General features: G+C 39.3%; 4 protein-coding genes across 7 annotated transcripts; 3 read left to right on the forward strand and 1 right to left on the reverse strand.

Moving 5' to 3' along the window:
- The first annotated feature begins 122 nt into the window (after nt 1–122).
- LOC149702200 (uncharacterized) lies at nt 123–2023 on the forward strand. Of its 2 annotated transcripts, none has more exons than XM_089865761.1 (3): nt 123–348; nt 1080–1498; nt 1667–2023. In XM_089865761.1, the coding sequence occupies exons 2-3, from the start codon at nt 1108–1110 to the stop codon at nt 1912–1914; spliced, it is 639 nt and encodes a 212-aa protein (XP_089721887.1). In that variant the 5' UTR covers nt 123–348; nt 1080–1107; the 3' UTR covers nt 1915–2023. The 2 variants fall into 2 exon arrangements, with proteins under 2 accessions (XP_089721887.1, XP_089721888.1); XM_089865762.1 differs by having other exon boundaries at nt 1083–1498.
- A 1710-nt stretch (nt 2024–3733) lies between these two features.
- On the reverse strand, nt 3734–13294 carry LOC149702201 (cationic amino acid transporter 2-like). 3 transcript variants are annotated; one of them, XM_089865992.1, is made up of 8 exons: nt 12003–13294; nt 11803–11938; nt 6850–6969; nt 6428–6786; nt 6224–6361; nt 5828–6157; nt 4765–5767; nt 3734–4699 (listed from the first exon to the last, which is right to left on the reverse strand). In XM_089865992.1, exons 2-8 carry the CDS (start codon nt 11921–11923, stop codon nt 4557–4559), a joined length of 2214 nt encoding a protein of 737 aa, XP_089722118.1. In that variant the 5' UTR covers nt 11924–11938; nt 12003–13294; the 3' UTR covers nt 3734–4556. The 3 variants fall into 3 exon arrangements, with proteins under 3 accessions (XP_089722118.1, XP_089722117.1, XP_089722119.1); XM_089865991.1 differs by having other exon boundaries at nt 11803–13294; XM_089865993.1 differs by lacking the exons at nt 11803–11938; nt 12003–13294 and adding an exon at nt 9579–9775 and having other exon boundaries at nt 6850–9502.
- Nucleotides 13295–15114: 1820 nt separating this feature from the next.
- LOC149702202 (uncharacterized) lies at nt 15115–16699 on the forward strand. Its single transcript, XM_089865763.1, has 5 exons — nt 15115–16009; nt 16103–16164; nt 16240–16338; nt 16400–16486; nt 16594–16699. The coding sequence occupies exons 1-5, from the start codon at nt 15889–15891 to the stop codon at nt 16618–16620; spliced, it is 396 nt and encodes a 131-aa protein (XP_089721889.1). The 5' UTR covers nt 15115–15888; the 3' UTR covers nt 16621–16699.
- Nucleotides 16700–17718: 1019 nt separating this feature from the next.
- Nucleotides 17719–18594, forward strand: LOC149702203 (uncharacterized). The gene is made up of 5 exons (XM_089865764.1): nt 17719–17939; nt 18021–18082; nt 18160–18258; nt 18320–18406; nt 18500–18594. The coding sequence occupies exons 1-5, from the start codon at nt 17813–17815 to the stop codon at nt 18524–18526; spliced, it is 402 nt and encodes a 133-aa protein (XP_089721890.1). The 5' UTR covers nt 17719–17812; the 3' UTR covers nt 18527–18594.
- Nucleotides 18595–18611: the final 17 nt, after the last annotated feature.

The raw sequence follows: 18611 nt of genomic DNA on the forward strand, positions 1-18611 counted from the left end.
TTTATATAATAACCGCCACGACGTCAACTCAATATTTGATTACATCTTGATCATTTCGCAATAAGTATAAGAAATTTGTACGACCTCGTATCGCGTTTCAGAGTTCTTAAAACACGTGTGCGCGCCACTACGCTATATTTTCTCCCCTCGCTTATAACATTACGGTCATATAGCCTTCATTTAACTAGTTTCTGTAGCGAGACAAGAGTTCGTCAAGCGGGAAACGACTTTTACCAAACAAGATCCAAGATTTAACCCTCCCTCCATTACGCGCAGGCATTGACGTAATACTTTTTTTATTATAAACAATATTTTCATCACATCGGCTCAAGCAACGTCTTACATCAAGTAAGTTGCCATTATTATTCATAGGTATAGTACACGTGATTGTAATTAACTGAATAATTTAAAAACTTGGTAAAGCGTTTAATGGTTTTAAAAATGAGTTATTATAATGTTTTGGGTAAGGGTTTTTGTTGGAAGTTGTTTTTTTTCTTTGTCGTGATTTGAAGGCTCAAAACGAGATAAAACTGGTTTGTCTCAAAAAAGTAGTGGTTTCCGTTTCCAAGAAACTGTTGTTATATTTCAAGGCGAAAATAATAAAATAAGAGTTAGGTGTTAAGAAAGTACCGTTTGAAGTTTAGTATACCACTTGAACCCTCTCCTAAAAGGTTAATAACCTAACGTTTCCTAACTGATTACTAACTAGTAACTCCAAAGGGTTCCTTACTCACCAACAATCTTAATAATTTTTATTACGAAATCTTATCTACTTTGATTGAATTTTGTTACTAAAGACGTGAAAAAAAATGTATACTCGACATTTAATCTTTAGAAACACGCAATAACCTAACGTAATCAAAGTGTTTATTTCTTTATCGTCTGGTTGTTTTTAAACCGGGACAAATAAGTTTATCTTAATTGGATATTGCGCGACTGATTTATCGTAAACATACAATCGGCTATTATTATTATCCGATAAGAGTTAAAATTAATTGGTACGAATCTCGAAGTCGGCTAGCAACTAGTTAGTTCTTCGATTAAAAGTTAAGTTAGTTTTCAATCGGCATCTTAATTAGCAGGAATCCTTTTAACCGTACGAAGAAGATGAACGTCTCTTTTATCGTGGGCATCTTCTGTTACGTCCTCTTGGGAGCGGACGGTCTCAGTGGACAATACAAATCGGTGGAGGAACTGCCAGCCAACGTAACTGGTTTAAAACTCCCCGGACTGGTCACTTCGGTCTACGATGGAGATACCTTTAAGTTCTACCATATTCCGAATAACGTTTCCAATCCGGGAAGAATAATTTATCGCAACACGTTACGAGTTCGTTTAATTGGAATTGATACACCGGAAATGTCAAGAGACAATAACCCGGGACAACCTTTGGCCCAAGAAGCCAGGGACAAATTGAGAGACTTGATTCTCAGGAAACGAGTAGAGTTGGAGATTTTTTCCAAAGATCAGTATAATCGTCTTTTGGGTTCTGTTAAAGGTAAGCTAAGCTTTATATCTTTTAAGCGCGTGCAAGAATTAGCACGTGAATTATTAATCAGAAAGCTCAAGCTTAAGCATAGTTTCCCCACTGGTCTCAATTTCTCATAGTAGAATCGACTGTTGTCTTTAAGGAGATTTAACCCTTATCTTTAAATTTATTCGCCAGTAAATGGAAAACCCGTGTCGCTTACGATGTTGGAGTCGGGATTGGCTTACATTTACCGGGGACGTGGGGCCCAATACGGCAATATCCGTCAAGAACTGCAAAGAGCCGAAACAGAAGCTAAGAAGAATAGACTGGGCGTTTGGGGATTGCCTGGAAATCAGACGCCGGCCGGTTACAAGAGACAGCACTCCACCGAAAGAAGAAATTCAACTTCATCTATAACCTCCAATCGGAGACATTCAATTTAAAACGTCGTAGTTTAAAGAATTTTAAATTGTAGTTTATTTTTTAAAAGTAAATATTTTGCATTTGAGACGATTTGGTTTTCACAAATAAAGCTTTGCATTTTATGTCTAATTTTACTTCGGGATTAATTTGTTTGCTGGGGAGTTGTTTTGATTGGAAAATATTTAATTCGGCTATAACCCGAACTTAACGCTAAAATATTGTCATTTGTTTTTGTCACACTCTGCAGAACCTTTGGGGTAGTCATTTCTTCTCATTTTTAGTGCTACTCGTGGATCGATAATTAATCTGTTTTGCGGTATAAGTTCCCGTAGCGGTATAATTAAGATTATTTGTCATACTTGGAGGAGCTTGCCCAATGGTTTTTCACTGCGTGAACCCAGGCTTTGACGAAAACAACAGTCGAAAACGAAACTACCTTACAATTCAAACGTTCCCTAGTTACCCTAAGTGGTAGGAATTTGGTGACAATGGCTGCGATGAAGAAATACTTGGGTGATATTTTTGCATCGATAACTCGTCGATTTAAGAAAAAAGGAGTTGAAAATGTCCCGACGTGCTTCGCCAAACATTGGGTCACACTGACGTTATTCAAATTCATGGCTTTACTGGGATTGTTTCGTTATAATGACACTCGACGTCACGCCGGATGGTGGACCTCGTTCCTCATTTTCAATATTTACTTATCGTACTGCTTTATATTGTATATAAGTTCCGCTTACAAACAAATTACTACGAATGCAAGCGTTCGAGTGATACTGTTTAAACTGCATATGTTGTTAGTAGCATTTAAGATCACGTTCCAGGTAAACTTTTTCCTTTTCAATAAAAGATTCAGAAAATCGTGTTTAAACGCTATAAAAATACGCTCCACTAACGATTCTAATGGAAAGCAGTTGTCAAGTATCTTCATTTATTTTGCTGGGCTACTTCTATTTGTTCGGTTTGTCGTGGCAATAATCACTACCGTAATATTTATCCCAAAAAGTGTAAAATGGTTAAAACCACTGCTTAAAGTCTACTTTTTAAACTGGCAATTATTGCAAACTCACACAAATTTGGGCTACGTTTTATTCGGAGGATTAACAACGATAACTTCATTTGTCTGGTATATAGACTATCCCCTGCTAACATTTATAATGTTAATAACCGAAAATCTAAGATGTAAAGTCAACCAAATATCCCGTAGATTGAGAAAAGCGCCTCAATGGGAGATACCAAAATTAACTTCCGTTCTGAATGACATACTAGAAACTGTAAGTGAACTGGACGCATCCTTAAAATGGTTTATACCTTTAAAAATGGCTGAATGGGTGTGGTACTTCGGACTTACCTTTACGGACTTTATCCTAAGTTTAAAACGTCTAAATGTTTATACAACCGGACAAGCGCTGAATTTCATGGCACGAACCTTGTTAATAATGCTTCCGCTTGTAAACATCGGCGCTTTTATGACAGTATTATCGCTAATGAGCAGTTGTAATGGCCTATTAGTACGTTCAACGCATACGAGGTTGTTGAAGAGAAACCCAAATTGTCGAGTGACCCGAAGTAAATTGGCCACGGAGTTACTTTTGCTGAAAAAAATAAGAATGTCTCATTTCAACTTAACTTTACTTAAATGCTTTCCAATTAATACGGAATTTCTAAGAGAGGTTTTCACTTGGTCACTTTCCTATTTTGCTTTCATTATTGGAGCCGCGGATAACAAAAAATCATAATCATGTATATTGTACATACATGATAGGTGGGGTGGCGTAGCGGTTAGCGCTTTCGCCTCGCAGCAAGAGGATCCCGGGTTCGATCCCGGACTGTGGCACCGGGTGAAAATCTGGGAACAAATCCTTCTGCGTAGAGTTTGCAAGTTCTCTCCCCGCTTGTTAAAGGAGTTTTCCTCCGCGGTCTAACCCGGTTTCTCCTTTCCATCAAAACTTGCAGAGGTTAACGGTAATAGTTAGTATAGGGCGCTGTCGGTTAGCTGTGGCATAGGGGCTAGCCACCACCCCTCTATGCATTGTAAAGGGACCCACCTGTAAACAAGCCACAGGCTTAGTGTGGAAATCCCTTCGTAGGCAAAAGCTTAGATTATTATTATGTTAAATGAAATAAATTTTGCTGAAATTTTAAAATCGAAACTGAGATGATTATTTTCAACCAACGAAATTATTTATTCCTTGAATTCATCACATTTTAGATAGGTAGTAAGTGTTTAAATTTTAACGTATCCCATACAAGCTAAATAGAGCATAGTTTATAGACTTCTTTTTCAGATATGACATCTCCGATTTAATACTAACTAGACTTGACTAGATATTAATTACCTTTCATCTTTAAATATTAAAATAGTATACATATACAGATATAGAATAAACGACGCTACAATAAATTCGATTTTTAGTTTTAGCTTCCTTGAATTTTTTTGGCCATTTTGGAAGACTGATAACCAGTTGTTCCCTATCAAGACTTACCACGATGGTGACTTACCTACAATCATTTACGTCTCTGACGTTCAATTACCTTTTCTACAGCGGTTATCAATCGTACCATTTGGCTTGTAAGAAGGTACGTTGAATAATTTCGTCGCGGTTAATAGTACCACTATAAGAACCACGTAACCGAAACTGACTTAAATTACAGAATCTAGCTAGCACGACTCGACTAAAGCCTCGGTTTGCGTATGGCGTTCAGCCAAATCCTCGTTAACACTCGAGAGAGCCACGTCTTGAATATCGTCGAAGGATCTCTCTGTGCTGTGCCAAACACTGTAACTGATGTAGAGAACCATACCTGGAACGAGTGGAAGGTAATTTGAAATTGAGGTAAACTGAAAGTTCTTTAAAAGAGATACAAACCTATCACAGTCCATATAAGCGTGCCCAACCAGGCGGCGTACGGAAGACAAATAATCAGATGAACATCCATCCAAATAGCGCAGACGGGCAATAAAGGAACGCACGGAACGGCGTTGCGATTCTCGAATTTGTGACGAGGTTGTCTAGCGACCATCACCATACAGGCGACCAAGATAAGGAAAAGTAGACAAGCGATGGCTTCCGTCCACCATCTGGCGCTAGAGTAAGAGTTCCAATTGTTCGAATCGACAGTTAAGCGCGGTACTTGCACCGTCAACAGACCCGTAATTAGCATCAAGGCCACGACGGATCCGACCAACATGGCGGTCGTCGTGGCGGACTTGGTAGTCGGTTCGTGTTTCGTCATTTGAGCAAATGGATCTAGAGGTAAACTGGAAACGTATCCGTCGTTGACGTACTCCACCGCCACAGTTCGACCGCGTTTACGTCCGCAAGAACCGTAGCCACGTGACGCGTGGTGTGTCGGGGCTCGACACGATACCGTTCCAACCTCTCCATCGTTTCGTATTCGGCTATCCGGCGAGGTCGCTTCGCAGGAACAATTTTCCTCGGCGTCGGAAGGCGTTGAGGGATACTCGGCGTTTTCGTACAACTCGGCGTATCGCGAAGATAAGGGTGATACCAGCGTCGCCGTCGATTCTCTGGACAATTCCCCGCATTCGAGCGGGAGTCTTTCAACGACGCCGTACCTTAAGCACAGGACCGATACCGCCGCTGATAGAAAAGCGATTAATGTCCCCATTCCGATTAGAGATAGTATAAAATGCCCATCCACAAAAAGCGCGATGAAAGAGGTAACAGTAGCCCCGAACGCTGTTGCGGCCCAGTCGCTATTCATAGCGTACAAAGGGTTACACATGCCTTGCCTACGATCAGTTACGCGCATAGCACCTCCAGGGTCGTCTAGTTGTTCGTGGCCGCTGATACTTCCACGGTTTCGTGTTCCCAGAAATCCAAATATCAACCCGTCATTAGACAAAGCCTGTTATTTTGTAAATAAGTTCAATATATTCCCACTTTCACAAGAATTGGTCGGACTTACAAGTAAAAGCCTTGAAAGACCATACAGACAAGCGATGACTGACGCGGTAAGACCCGTTGTTGCGCCCAAAACTACGACCAACGACATGCCATGAATTTTTCGTATCTCGAAGGCTTTCATTAGTGGTCCACGAAGCGGATCCAATAGAGCGGATGGCAATAATAAGGTCACGACGCATGCGCAACTAAAACTGGACAATAACCCTACGATAAACGTTAGGCTAACTGAGGTGGGAAGAATCCTAGAGCGATGCACCATTTCCGGTGTTGACGTAGCGATGGCGTCGTACCCCAAGAAAGCCAAGAAACACGCGGAAGAACCGCAAAACACCTTTAAAGACATTCATTGGTTTTTTGAACGGACTTGAACCGAGATAAGAAGTTATAAACGTCTTACCCCGGCCACACCATTAGGAAAGAAACCAACACCACCCAGCCAGTTTTGCGTATCCATATTAAATACCCCAACCATCACAACGGTGGTAATAGACAACACAGCGACAATTACCAAAACGTTGTTAATGACGCAGGATAGCTTTAATGCCAAATAAATATACGTTTTAATTTTCCTTACATTGAAATCGAAATACCACGATCTTACTTTGGTCCTCGATGACAGCGATACAGCCACAAGTACGAGTGGCAACAGCGCCAAGACATCCGGGCATTGTTCCATGCCGGGCAGACTTCCGTGGCTTCTCGGTACTACGACACTCTCCAAGGAAACTGAATTGTGGTGGTTCACTTTGGGACACCCGAACGTGTGTCTAATGGTTCCATTGAACAGAGAGTCCACGTAGGAACTCCAGGCCTTGGCGGCTAACGCGCACCCCAAGCAATAATCTAAGAGCGTACACCATGCCACGATAAACGCGCAAAGTTCGCCCGTGGTCGAATAGACGTACGCGTAAGCGGAACCTCCCCTTGGAAACCTCGTGGCCAACTCCGAATAGCACAGACCTAAAATTGAACAATTAAGTCATTCAAATTTATATAATTGAGGAGGAATGGAGTATGCCTGACCTCCGAGGCAACTGGCGACTGAAGCGACCAGGAAGGACAATACAACGGATGGTCCAGCATGGTCCTTGGCCGAGTACGATAGAAGAGTAAACATGCCATTTCCTACAATTGTTGATAAACCTAAAATAATAATAAACCAAAAATTAATTAAACGTTTGCTAATACGACAATAAAATAAAGAGGGTTTTTCATTACAATGTTTGATCATTACCCCCGCTTTCAAAACAACCTTGACCACGAATTGATTGCCATTACGCTTACCAGAAAAAGTCAATATTGTCCACTTTTTCGCGTTTGCAAAACCGCTAGGGTGTCTTTTATTAAAAGAAAAAGGCTGGCCTAACAATTTCAGGGATTATGTTGTCGCGCTCTTTCAATACCACTAAATCTAAATAAACGACTTTAGGCTTAATAGAAGTAATGAAATTGATTTCCCGGCACGACGTTCGTTAATTATAATCCTCAAAATAATATAGTTAAACCAATGTTAGAAATAATACAACAATGTTAAGGGAGTGATAGTAACATTGGGCATTGTCTTTACACAACAGAAACTAATTTAATTACTTTCCGTAATCACTGATAAAAACCACAACAAACCAACAAAAAACAAACAAAACCCCTCAAGAGAGTGGCGCAAAAAAACTGGTTGAAATTCAGTCTCGATTGTATACTAATTTGATAAACGTTAGTAAAAGAAGACCAAACTATTAAGAAAGGAAAATCGTAGAAAAAAATGCATCCCATAAAATGGCTAGATAATCAGAGGGGGCGCGGGTCCGGCGCAGGCTATAGTCTTCCCTTATCGACAGGTAATTTGTAATGTCGCTAGCACTAATTGGATATCCCTTTTTCTTGGGGAACACTTCACTTTGGATGGCTTTTAAAGAAATTGGTTCTGGCTCATTATAACTTCTTTCCTTGACGATCGATTCTTTCCGATATATTCGTCCATCTAATAACCCGTAATTGGTACAAAGGCGGGCGTGAAAGAGTTTAGAGTTCGATGGCGACGCCTTTGTCTTCATTCGCTGATCGAAATCGATGTGAACAAGGACAATCTTACCGGGAAAATCATTAGGGCGACTAAAGGGGCGTCCGATCCGCTCGTAAAAATGCCCGGGACAAGCGAAAGTCCAGGTAACCTCGTTAACTTAATGGTCCAAGATAAGGACGAGGACCGCCCATAAATTTTTACACACTTGTCAAACGTATCATTAAGCATTATCAAATTAACTTTAAATATACCTTCTCGCGTAACCACAAACTATTTTTTATAAACCTATCTAAATTCGAGTGAATTTTCTGGAATTTATTAGTGTTAAGTAAACAAGATGTTCACTAAGTAGGATAGTTTTTAATAAGCGCGTTGTGACTTTACTTGAACCTATGGAATTACATCCAAGCTTTCGTTTCGAGGGTCATAATAATTTTAATATCAAAAGTGAATAGAAATAACAGAGTATGAGAGAGTAAAACTAACATCATATTGGCACTAACGGAAGGTCAACCTCACTTCCTTCTACTTATATTTGCCATTATTAATAAGCACTCTTTGGTAGTCTCGCGATGTCGTTTGGGAAGAACTAATGAAAGCGAAAACTAAAAGGTTTCGTCAACAAGTCGTCCATGATAGATAAACAAACCTTAGGAACATTCAACACGATTAAGTTATGTAAGCTTTTAACCTCCAGCAGTACGGTTGAAAGAGCGACGCTCTTTCGAAGCTCGTTGCGCTCGTTGAGAATGATCAAGGCTGGGATTATCGATTGAGGAACATTTACGAAGTGACAGAGGACAGAAGCGCCAGAAAGCAAATATAAAGCCAAACCGACTTACTCGGCACTATTTTTATGTACTTTATCCCAAATTTTTGGGTCATGATTAAATTTAAAGGTATTTTCTTCGTTGTTGAAGTAAAAAATTGTCGAATCATTTTTATAATATCTCAGACACCATCTCAAGATATATTTGTGATAGCGATCTCAAATATTTTGAGATTATAGAATGGACTATACTTATACTTAATTTAATAAAACATTTAACAATGAAGAATTAAACCCGAAAGAACTCTTGTTTAAAAAATCTCCAGCACGATTCATTTCTCACTGTCTCGGTCGCGAGACCATTCGTATCTCTTGTCAAAAGATCTAACCCTTTTAAGAAGAACCTTCACCCAGTTACCACCCCAGACGTTAGGCTTAACTCGTATCCGGGCGAATTCTCTTCGGAGCTACGTAGCGTGTCGGATACTTTAAATGGCTTTTCTGGTACAACGCTACATAGCCATCCATATCTAGCTTCAATGCTTTTGAAATAATATTTCTCGAGAATTGTCATTCTAGAAAGACGAGTGCAATTTACAATGATATATGGATGGTGCGCAGCTAGGGTAGGCTAGGTCGATCCCAAAAGGGCAGTCGGCTGGCGTTAGGGACTTAGGACCAGTTCAGTCAGTTGTGGAAAAATCGGAGGGCCGAAGGGCGATTCGTTTTATTTTGAACGCAACATTTCCGAGATAGTCTTGGTGGGAAAGCATTACTCTTGTTTAAACGTTGCCACACTGCAGAGTCTGTATTAATGGCTTTTCGGGTAAGCGTCCTTTCTTTTTACGGATTGAGAGAACCTTAAATCAAATGTCCCGTGTACACTACTGTAAAGGACACGCACGCGTAGAGTTTAAACTTTTTTACGTCGCTTAGTTTTATGGCTTATGCCAGAATGCTTACTCTTCCATTTCCACGTTTAACCCTTTACAATGTACCGACCCAACCTCAGATCGGCAAACTTAACCCTTTAGGGTTAAAACGATTTCTGTAGATACACGTACATTCGCAAACCTCTCTGACCTGTCCGTCTTGACATCCTTCGTAAACATTATTAAAAGTCCCTAAGGTACGCGTCAAAACGAAGACTGCCAGAGAGCTCAAAATAGGTTATTTTATAATATAGTAATATAAAAAAATCAGGGGGCTTGAAGGAAAACTGATTTTACTCCAAACCGAGGCATTATTGGCTGCGAGAATAATCCTATCCAAGATATAAATGGGCTTACGCTGGAAGATGTAACTTGGGGGCTGGAATGACTGAATGAGGCTGATACAGATTTGAAATCAATAACGAAACACATAAGGAGGTCACACCCCCACCCTTTCTTTTTTTGTTATATACGTTTTCGAATTCAATAATAGTATCGGCGCGTTATCGATCAAAACTAACTCGAAAGAATGTAGCAACTCCAATCGCATTCCGATAAACTTGATATTTTTGAAGGCTCCTGTAAACTCAATGACATTGAGCTTCTTCCTACATAATCTTCGCCTAAAATTCTTGCCAAAGTCCTCGGCTTACTGATGGTGCAAAATTTTCAGAATTCAAATCCCCGGCTTTCCAAGTTTTTCCTGACTAATACCAACGATTTTCCCTGATTCAGAAAAGTCAAGTTTTCAATGTTAATAGTATATTTTTAAGAAGATTATGTTATAAAAAAACTCTGCCCAAAATGACGTTTGAAAACATATTGTAAGTTTCCCGGGTATTCCCTGATCTAGGGTCTCCCTACTACGTGGTCTTTCGAGACCAGGAAACCAACTTTTAAAAAGATACTCTTTTTATTTTAAAGCTTCAAAAATTACTTAATAAAAAGAACTTTTAGAAGTCAGTTTCCAGTTTCCATGGCAACGCTAATAATTGGTTGTCAAACACAGTTGGCTCGCCTTAGCATAAACGAAGAGGTATAGATTTCAAACAGGTCGACAACTTAACGTAAACAAAGTCTATCGCGTGAAATGAATTACAATGTGGCAAATAATGGGTGCCAAAAGCTAGTAAAATACAGTATAAAAGCAATAAGCCAGCGAGCGAGGCACTATGGGCACCCAACTATGTTTGATGTATATAGCCCTCGTTCGAGAATTTATGAGAGTAGAATAATGATGGGGAAACAGAAACCAAGAATGATTTATTAGGGTACCTTAGCCGAATTGCACCTCATATATTAATGCGGTAACGTTAGATTTGCTACGTACGAGACGCAGTTTCGCAAACTAGGTCATCACGAGAACCAAGAAAGTAAACCGTACCTTACCTAAGTACTAAGATGGTACGTGAACCAAGACGGGTAATTTCCTCCCTAATTTGGTACTTTGGACCGTACTCCAGATGATTTCGTGGCCCACGGACTAAAGTGACTTTTCTACTAATTTATTATTAATCTTTAACGAAGCGCAATTAACGGAAAAGTTGGGTTCATTAAGAATTGATTGTGTTTCTTGGGTAAATTTTCCAGGTAAAACACGCGAACCTTTAAATGTTTAATGACGTAGTTCGTGACCATAACATCGGGTTGAATTTTTAGAACATAGGCCTATATAATACGTCATTTTTACGACGCACTTTAAAATGCGATTTTCAGTTGTTTGTTCCGTGAAAATACAAATGTATAATATACATTTACAGCGCGGTTAATGATATTTTGGGTTTTAGATTAGATTGCCTGGTGTATTTGGGCAAAACAATGCGTTCTAATGGATCTACTGTCCTTTTTACAGTGACTAATAATGGTACTTTACGCAAACGTATAAGCTGGTCAATACTCTAGTATTTAAAAAGAAAATGGACTACACGAGAATACAAGTACCGCGGAGGGTAGACCAAAACTATATTTTGGTAGACCAAAAATATATTTTACTAGTTTAAAAAGTTAACCCTAAAGTTTGAAACACCTTGAGCTTGATAAACTCGAAGAAAAAAACTTGTCTGTTTCTGTGGTTCGGAAGTTGCCAAACTAATCACCATTAATTGCAGACTTAATGGTGACGGTGGTCAGATAAAAACAATTGATTATAACGGGGGAAAATGAGTGCCTCTCAAGGCAAACAAATAAGGGACAATAGTGGTGGGAGAAGACAAAAACATAAAAAAGAGTTAAGACGGGTGAATGAAAGGACTTGCCCAAACACGTCACGTCTACGATCGTCAAGCATCTCTCAGTGGCTTGTCCACCATCTCCGGGACACGTGGATATCTTCTTTCGAGTCACGACTCTCTTAAGAGCCATCATCGTCTCCTCCATATTTTATGATACAGACTTTTTCCGATAGCTTATTATTATTTCATCGGAAGGCGAGTCGAAAGATTGGAGCCCAATTTACCGTTTTAGGATCAAAACGACGTTGTTGGTTTCGCTAGGTCTTCCGCGTCAAAAGCGATAACAACTTGGGAGTCTTTGTTTTTGGTAAGCGCCACCGAAGTTTCTACGACTCCTCTCATGGTGGTTGTTCGAAATTGAGGGTTCGTTTGGCCAAAACTGGATGCCAGATTCCAACAACGTCTGATCGTTGGCGCTTCACTGCGACTGCTCCTATCGACCAGTCTTCAAAGCGCGGGAAAGAGACTTCGCTTTAGCGCGTTTTCACTATGGCTTAGGAAGGAAGTCCGGCTCTTACACGTCCCGAACCCCTTCACCTCTCCTACCCCCACGGCATTCTTTACAGATTCCACTTTATAGACGGATTTACAGTTTTACCTTTTCCGTCTTGCACGGACGGCTAAAGAGCAAACTAAACAAACGTAATTAGTATTAGTGAATAGATTACCACTTAATGCAACCCACTTACGCCAGAATTGAGATTTAAAAATTGATCCTTAATAGATTCTACGCAAATTGTATTTACTAGAGACCAATTGTACCAGAGTTTCTTAAAACAAGTCGAAACCAAAGTTGCCCGGGGCCAATTTGTGCAAAAATCTATAAAGGTATCCCATCTTATCCCATACCTACCCACGCCGACCTTTCTTCCCCCCCCCTTCCGGTTCTTTTATTAGCTCGTCGTAGGGATGGTAATCCACTAATTGTCCCCAAACGAGTAATGCCAAGCGCGGGTCATTCCCTATAACATTGCAGTTTGACATTTAAAAGGAGATCGATTGGCGACTTTCGCTGTCCAAAGCGAAACCCTCCGTTGCCGCCACCAACCGTATCACGTGTTTTCATACCTACATTACGATTCGGATAAATTGCATTATACAAAAAGGAAATGATTTATAAATGATTACGAAGAAGCCTTACGTTTCTGTTTCTACCACTGTTTTTAAGGCGAAAACGTGGTAACTCTATAGCTGATACAGTTCAAAACTTACCGCAGTTTCGCCTTAATGTATTGGGAATACAAAGAAACGCTGTGAAGCGATACGCGCATCTATTTTAACACCGGCATCGGAAATAGTTGAAATTGAGTTTTCGCGAGGAATAAGCCGGATTAGGCCGCTTGGAAAAATACAATCTAGTTAATTTCAAATTCGAAAGCGATAGGTACTTTGTTTCCCAAAGGATTTTCCCCAACTTAATCCCAAAGGGAACACGAGGATATAACGAAATTAATTACAATGTCAAAAATAGCGTGAAAATTTTCGGAATACGAAAAATGAAACCAAGATACTTCATACTTCAAATAAACTCCCCATAAACATCGAGAAATAAATCATTACGCAAATAAGGGAGCCATAAATTCTCGCTAAACATTTTTATTTCGGAAGTTAGTTAACGCCCAATCCGTTCAGCCCAAATTTGCGTAGCTGTTCAATCTTGCCTTGAACAATGTATTTTGACAGCGTGCCAAAAGTGACGTCATATATTTAAACCAAATTTCGACTCGAGAAAACTCACACTGCCTCTGGCGGAGCTTCTTGGCGAGAGTGAGGATACCCCAATAGCGGCCTCGCCCCTGTGTGTCTTGGTTTCTCTGGTTGTACTAAACGAATTTGTCTATCCTAAACCATATCTTCAAATAACTATGGTGCGGGTGGTAACGAAATTAACATCGTTAGTTACGCTAATAGTTGAAGTGTGGGAGCATAATGGTTTAACAACTTCCTTCAAAATTCAACGGTGAAATCTTAGAATATTTTTTTTTTCTAGTAAGAGTTTTCCCGAGCCACTATTCACATCACGCGCTTGAAGCGGAGACGACGACGGTGGCACTCGCAAACTTTTTACGAGAATAGAAAAGCTTTCGATAAGTCATACTTTAAGTATTGATTTTAGCTTATACATTCGAGCAGCTCAAGGAGTGGGTCGAGTCCAAAACGGAAAATGGGTCCAAAATAGCGAAATAACTACACACACAAACATACTTATAAGGGTCTATACCTTCTCGGTATCTAGCGTATAATTAAATGACACCAGATTTTCTCTCTAAATTAAGAGGTATAAATTAAGTAAAAAAATGTAATTAGTCAAGTCAGGAAAATGTAGAAGTGACACGGGGAATTCTCGCGGTATCCCCATGATATTCTTGGCCTGTACTCTTATCTGATCATCATGGCCCTCAACGTCGTTGAGGCTACTCGAGTACCCCGTCCACACTCAAGCAAAAGATGAATTTCGGTCCGGGCTTTTCAAACTCGGTCAAACAATGACACAATCTGAAGAGACGGTCGGTGGCCTAATATGATTGCAAATAACTCTTGTCCCCGTATCTACTACCCAAACCCAAGCGACATCGTAGGATAATCATACGTTTGCGCCTCGCGTCACCTTGTTGCCTGGCAACAAAAGAAAATTGCAGCTGCGCAAGCTGTTACCCCTCCCCCCACTCCCTCAGTTTGGTATTTCCTTTCTAAAAAAACGGGAGTCTTCATTAGAAGCAAATGTTACTTATTTCCAGCGACCGAAAAACTCGCTTGGAAGAAAGACTGAAAATAGAAGAGTAGTTTCTTTTCGCATCACTTGAGAAAGAAGAGCTAACGGTACAATAAGGACGTCCCGAAACTCAGTGGAAAATTGTCGCAATTCGAGATAATGGACTTTTTAAGATTGAACCACGCTCCTGTTTAATGGTGGTTGAAGCTCCTTTAACAGCGTAGATACACTGAATATAATCGCGTACCCAATGGGTTTAGAGCTCCTAAAGCACGTGCGAGCTAGAAAACGCGATGATTACCAAACCAAAGTGAAATCACGTGACCAAAGACCCACGTGCACTTTTGGAAATCGTAGGCACGTGCTATAGGTCGAGTACAAGAATATTACCAACATTCTTGAAGAAGAAGAGTTGGTCCTGTAGTTTTATTTAAGAAAATTCAAAGTTACGACTTTCTCGCCGCGATAACTTTTGGGCCATCCCTTAAGGGAACTTGGATATATTGGTTAGAAGTTTTTCGGGGCCCCATTGTGTTTGCTCTCCGTCCCGAAAGCGGGAGAAAGTGATGAAAAACCTTTTTCGGAAGCGTTTTCTATTACGACAAATAAGTCGAGCTGTTTCTTTCCAAGGGGGAAGACCCAGTCCCAGACACAGCCTCGCGAACACATGCCTAAAGAATTCATTTCGTCTCGACTGATTCTATTTAACGAGAACTCACTCTATCGCCAAGCTCGAACGCAACGATGAAATAGTTGCTGAAAAAAGGCTTATAATTGGAATAGGAATTTTTCCTTATGGAATTAATTGTAATCTGAAATTTTAGAAACATTTTTGTATGTGTATATGACTAACAAATAACCCACAGATTGTTTCAATTTTGTTTAAAAAACCATAAGTGTCACCGATTTGCAAATTTATCATACTACTCCATGAATAGCTATACGGAATTCCCATACCAGACGTGTTTTAGACATAATTCAAATTCTTTCGATAGGGTATATTTTCACTATACAATTACCTGTCACTATTAGAAAAATTTATACTGAACCGAGAAACATCTGCGTATTTTAACACAAAACAAAACGTAACGTCTCAACTAAAAGTGAGAGAGCTAGATTTCATATTGAAAGTAAAAATAAATTAACCCTTCTGAAATTCCCATAACTATGGCTGGTCAAATTTCATTAGAACCTTTTTCCGTCACACTTGTAGGTTGTAGGTTACTTATAATAAAGCCAACCAAACCCGTTATTAATAATATCTTGTTCTGGCAGGAGGACAAAAAAGGCGAACTTGAAAGAAGTTTGAAGGACATCAGCCTTTTTAAAATATTTTGTATAAATATCCAGCATCGGGCAGCGTTAACCATCACTTTCAACTTGTACAAGTTTGAAAAATGCTGTTCGTCGTAGCTTTGTGCCTTTCGCTTTCCGTGGCCTTTGGAGAAATTGCTTTCCCACGAGGTTGCGACATAGAATCCGTTTCCATCGCCGCTGATTTTATTCAAAATCACGCTAGTAAGTGAGACCAATTAACGCACGAAACTAATAAGAAACGCTTTGCTCATGGACCATTAATTTAATTGATTTTTAAATCCCTTAAATGAACAGAGTATGTCCCGACTGTACAGTGTTTCCAAAAAATGATTCAATGCGTTGGCTTCGATGTCCAGGTACGTGTATATTTTTATGCCTTAATTACAACTCAAACCCGTGGTTAATTGTTTCTTATCAACGTTTATCTATAGACACCATTAAGAATGTGCGCCAAGGAACTTAACATGCCCGAGCTGAATGATCCAGCTAAAACCCTTCAGCTTCTCGGCGATTCCGAGAACAATTATTTCGTAACGTTAACGATTTATTTTGAATTAACCTAAGTTTAGGCTTAACTGAATTGTTTTACAGAAAGCCCTTCAGGCCACGTGTTGCGTGAAATCCAAGGAATCGTTGGTAAATGGCCTTTCGTACGACGCTCTTCACGAAGCTGTTGAGGTGAGAAGCCCTTTGATATACTTCACTACTACTTTTATCTTTGGGGTTCAAAGGGTGGACTATTTTAACAAACGCTACATTTTTTCTTTTTTCTTTTCCATTAACAGAAATGTACTGACAAAACCTGCGCTTAAATAACGACGTGATTTGTCGCAATCTTTAATGATGTAAAATCATGCAATGATTTAAATAAATATAAATGCTTACACAAAACGTATTAAAGTCACTAATATCGAAACTCCCATTGTATTGTTGGTGTGTTAGTAATTAGAATAGTTAAGCCAAATTAAGATTATTTACACACACCTTCATAATAAACCCCTTAAAAATCCATCTTAACTTACGTGAAATTCCATCAGAAATATTTCCAAATTGTTAAGCCTAATTATCCCACGTTGCGCGACTCATTTCAATGATTTAAGCCGCGATAATGAGTCATTAGGTGACGAGACACTCTTAACGCGAGAACCGCAACCACTTTTGAACTTTGGACTTTAGTTGGAAGGGTGCCAAAATTATAAAAAGCGCCAAGACAGCAGCCCAAAGATGGGAGTAAAGGAAAAAGGGGGGAGGGTAAAATATGAAAAAAAGATTTTAAGAAATTTAAAAATATTCAAGAATCTAAATGAAACATTGAAATGGAAAATAAATGCCGTTTTCCCATTGGAATTTCTTATGGAGTAATTTTATTAGAGTGGAAATTGTACCTATATTATTTTTACATATTGATCCACGGTGACAGATTGCTATCAGCCATCGGAAAACCGCATTATTTCCTGATTCAATACGGGGAATGCATCGAATAAACAAAATTATTAAGTTCCACCCATTTCAACGTAATATTTTTGAAGCTTTCGCAGCTGTACACTCTGATAATCTGCTTTAGGAAATAAAGTCCCTAAAATCAATTAATACAATATATATTATTCGTATGCAAAGTGAGGTCCGAGCAACTTTGTAACATTGGAGCGAATTTACTCAGACTTCTTGCTCACACCAAGGACAACTATTTCGTAAAATATTTAATTCAAAGTAAAATCAGACAGACATCCACCTCTGGGGGGATATTGACGCCTAAATGCAGCTGTATCGAATACATCCTGATAAATTGAATTGGGAAAAACAAAATTCCCGAAATCAATCAATTATTACTGGCCTCTTTTGCATCCCAAGATAGACACGTCTGCCAAATTTATGTTCAACCGAGACGATAACAAAATTTTGAATGACAGTCGAAGGACTTCCTCAAAGTGTATATAATTGAAGCTTGAGCGCGTCTAAAACTAGTCTAATATCACCCGTAGCAACGAGTACTAAGTGTTTAAAATGCTGTTAATCGTAGCTTTGTGCGTCGCTCTCTCCGTAACATTGGGACAATGTAGCGTCGCGTTTCCTCAAAATTGTTCAACTGAGGCTATTACAACCGCGGCTGAATTTCTTCAAAATCACGCTCGTGAGATTTATTACATACCTTCTAATTCCGTGAAGATATTAAATATTTAAATTAAATTAAATTAATTGCGATTAAAATTAGGTTACGTTGGAACCGTACCGTGCTTCCAGGCTTTCGCTGTCTGCGTCAATTATGATGTCATGGTAAATAAGAATTTCTAGAACGTAATTGAATTTGAAAACCGTGATAAACTCGTAAGTTCTGATTTCTTTTAATTAAGACACCAGTCCAAATGTGCGCCGCTGAACTTCAAAAGCCCGAATTGAACGATCCAGTTAAATTAATCGAATTTCTCGCCGGCACCGAGGATAACTATTTCGTACGAAAACATTCACCCAAAGTCAGATAAATTAATTTTAAAGATAATTATTTTCATACAGGAGGTTTTGCAAGCGGTGTGTTGCGTTAAGACAAAAGAATCGGAAGTAAATAAAATCTCCTTCGATTATATTTATCAATCCGCGGTGGTAAGTAATATTGTAAATTAGTGACGTAAGTCACGGCGCGATGACGTAAATGTCAGCCCCTTTTGATCTTAGTTAATTTTTTTTTTTTGGCAGAGATGCGCTGTTAAAAATTGCGTTTGAATTCATCCGAGTCGATTAATTACAGATGTAAATCGATGTAATAATAAAATGAATAAATGATTGTTATCATATTGGGTTCAATTTC

Source organism: Phalangium opilio, unplaced genomic scaffold (assembly GCF_054372755.1).
Source record: "Phalangium opilio isolate 3A_F unplaced genomic scaffold, DU_Popi_V2 ptg000017l_1, whole genome shotgun sequence".
Classification (NCBI taxonomy): Eukaryota; Metazoa; Arthropoda; class Arachnida; order Opiliones; family Phalangiidae; genus Phalangium; species Phalangium opilio.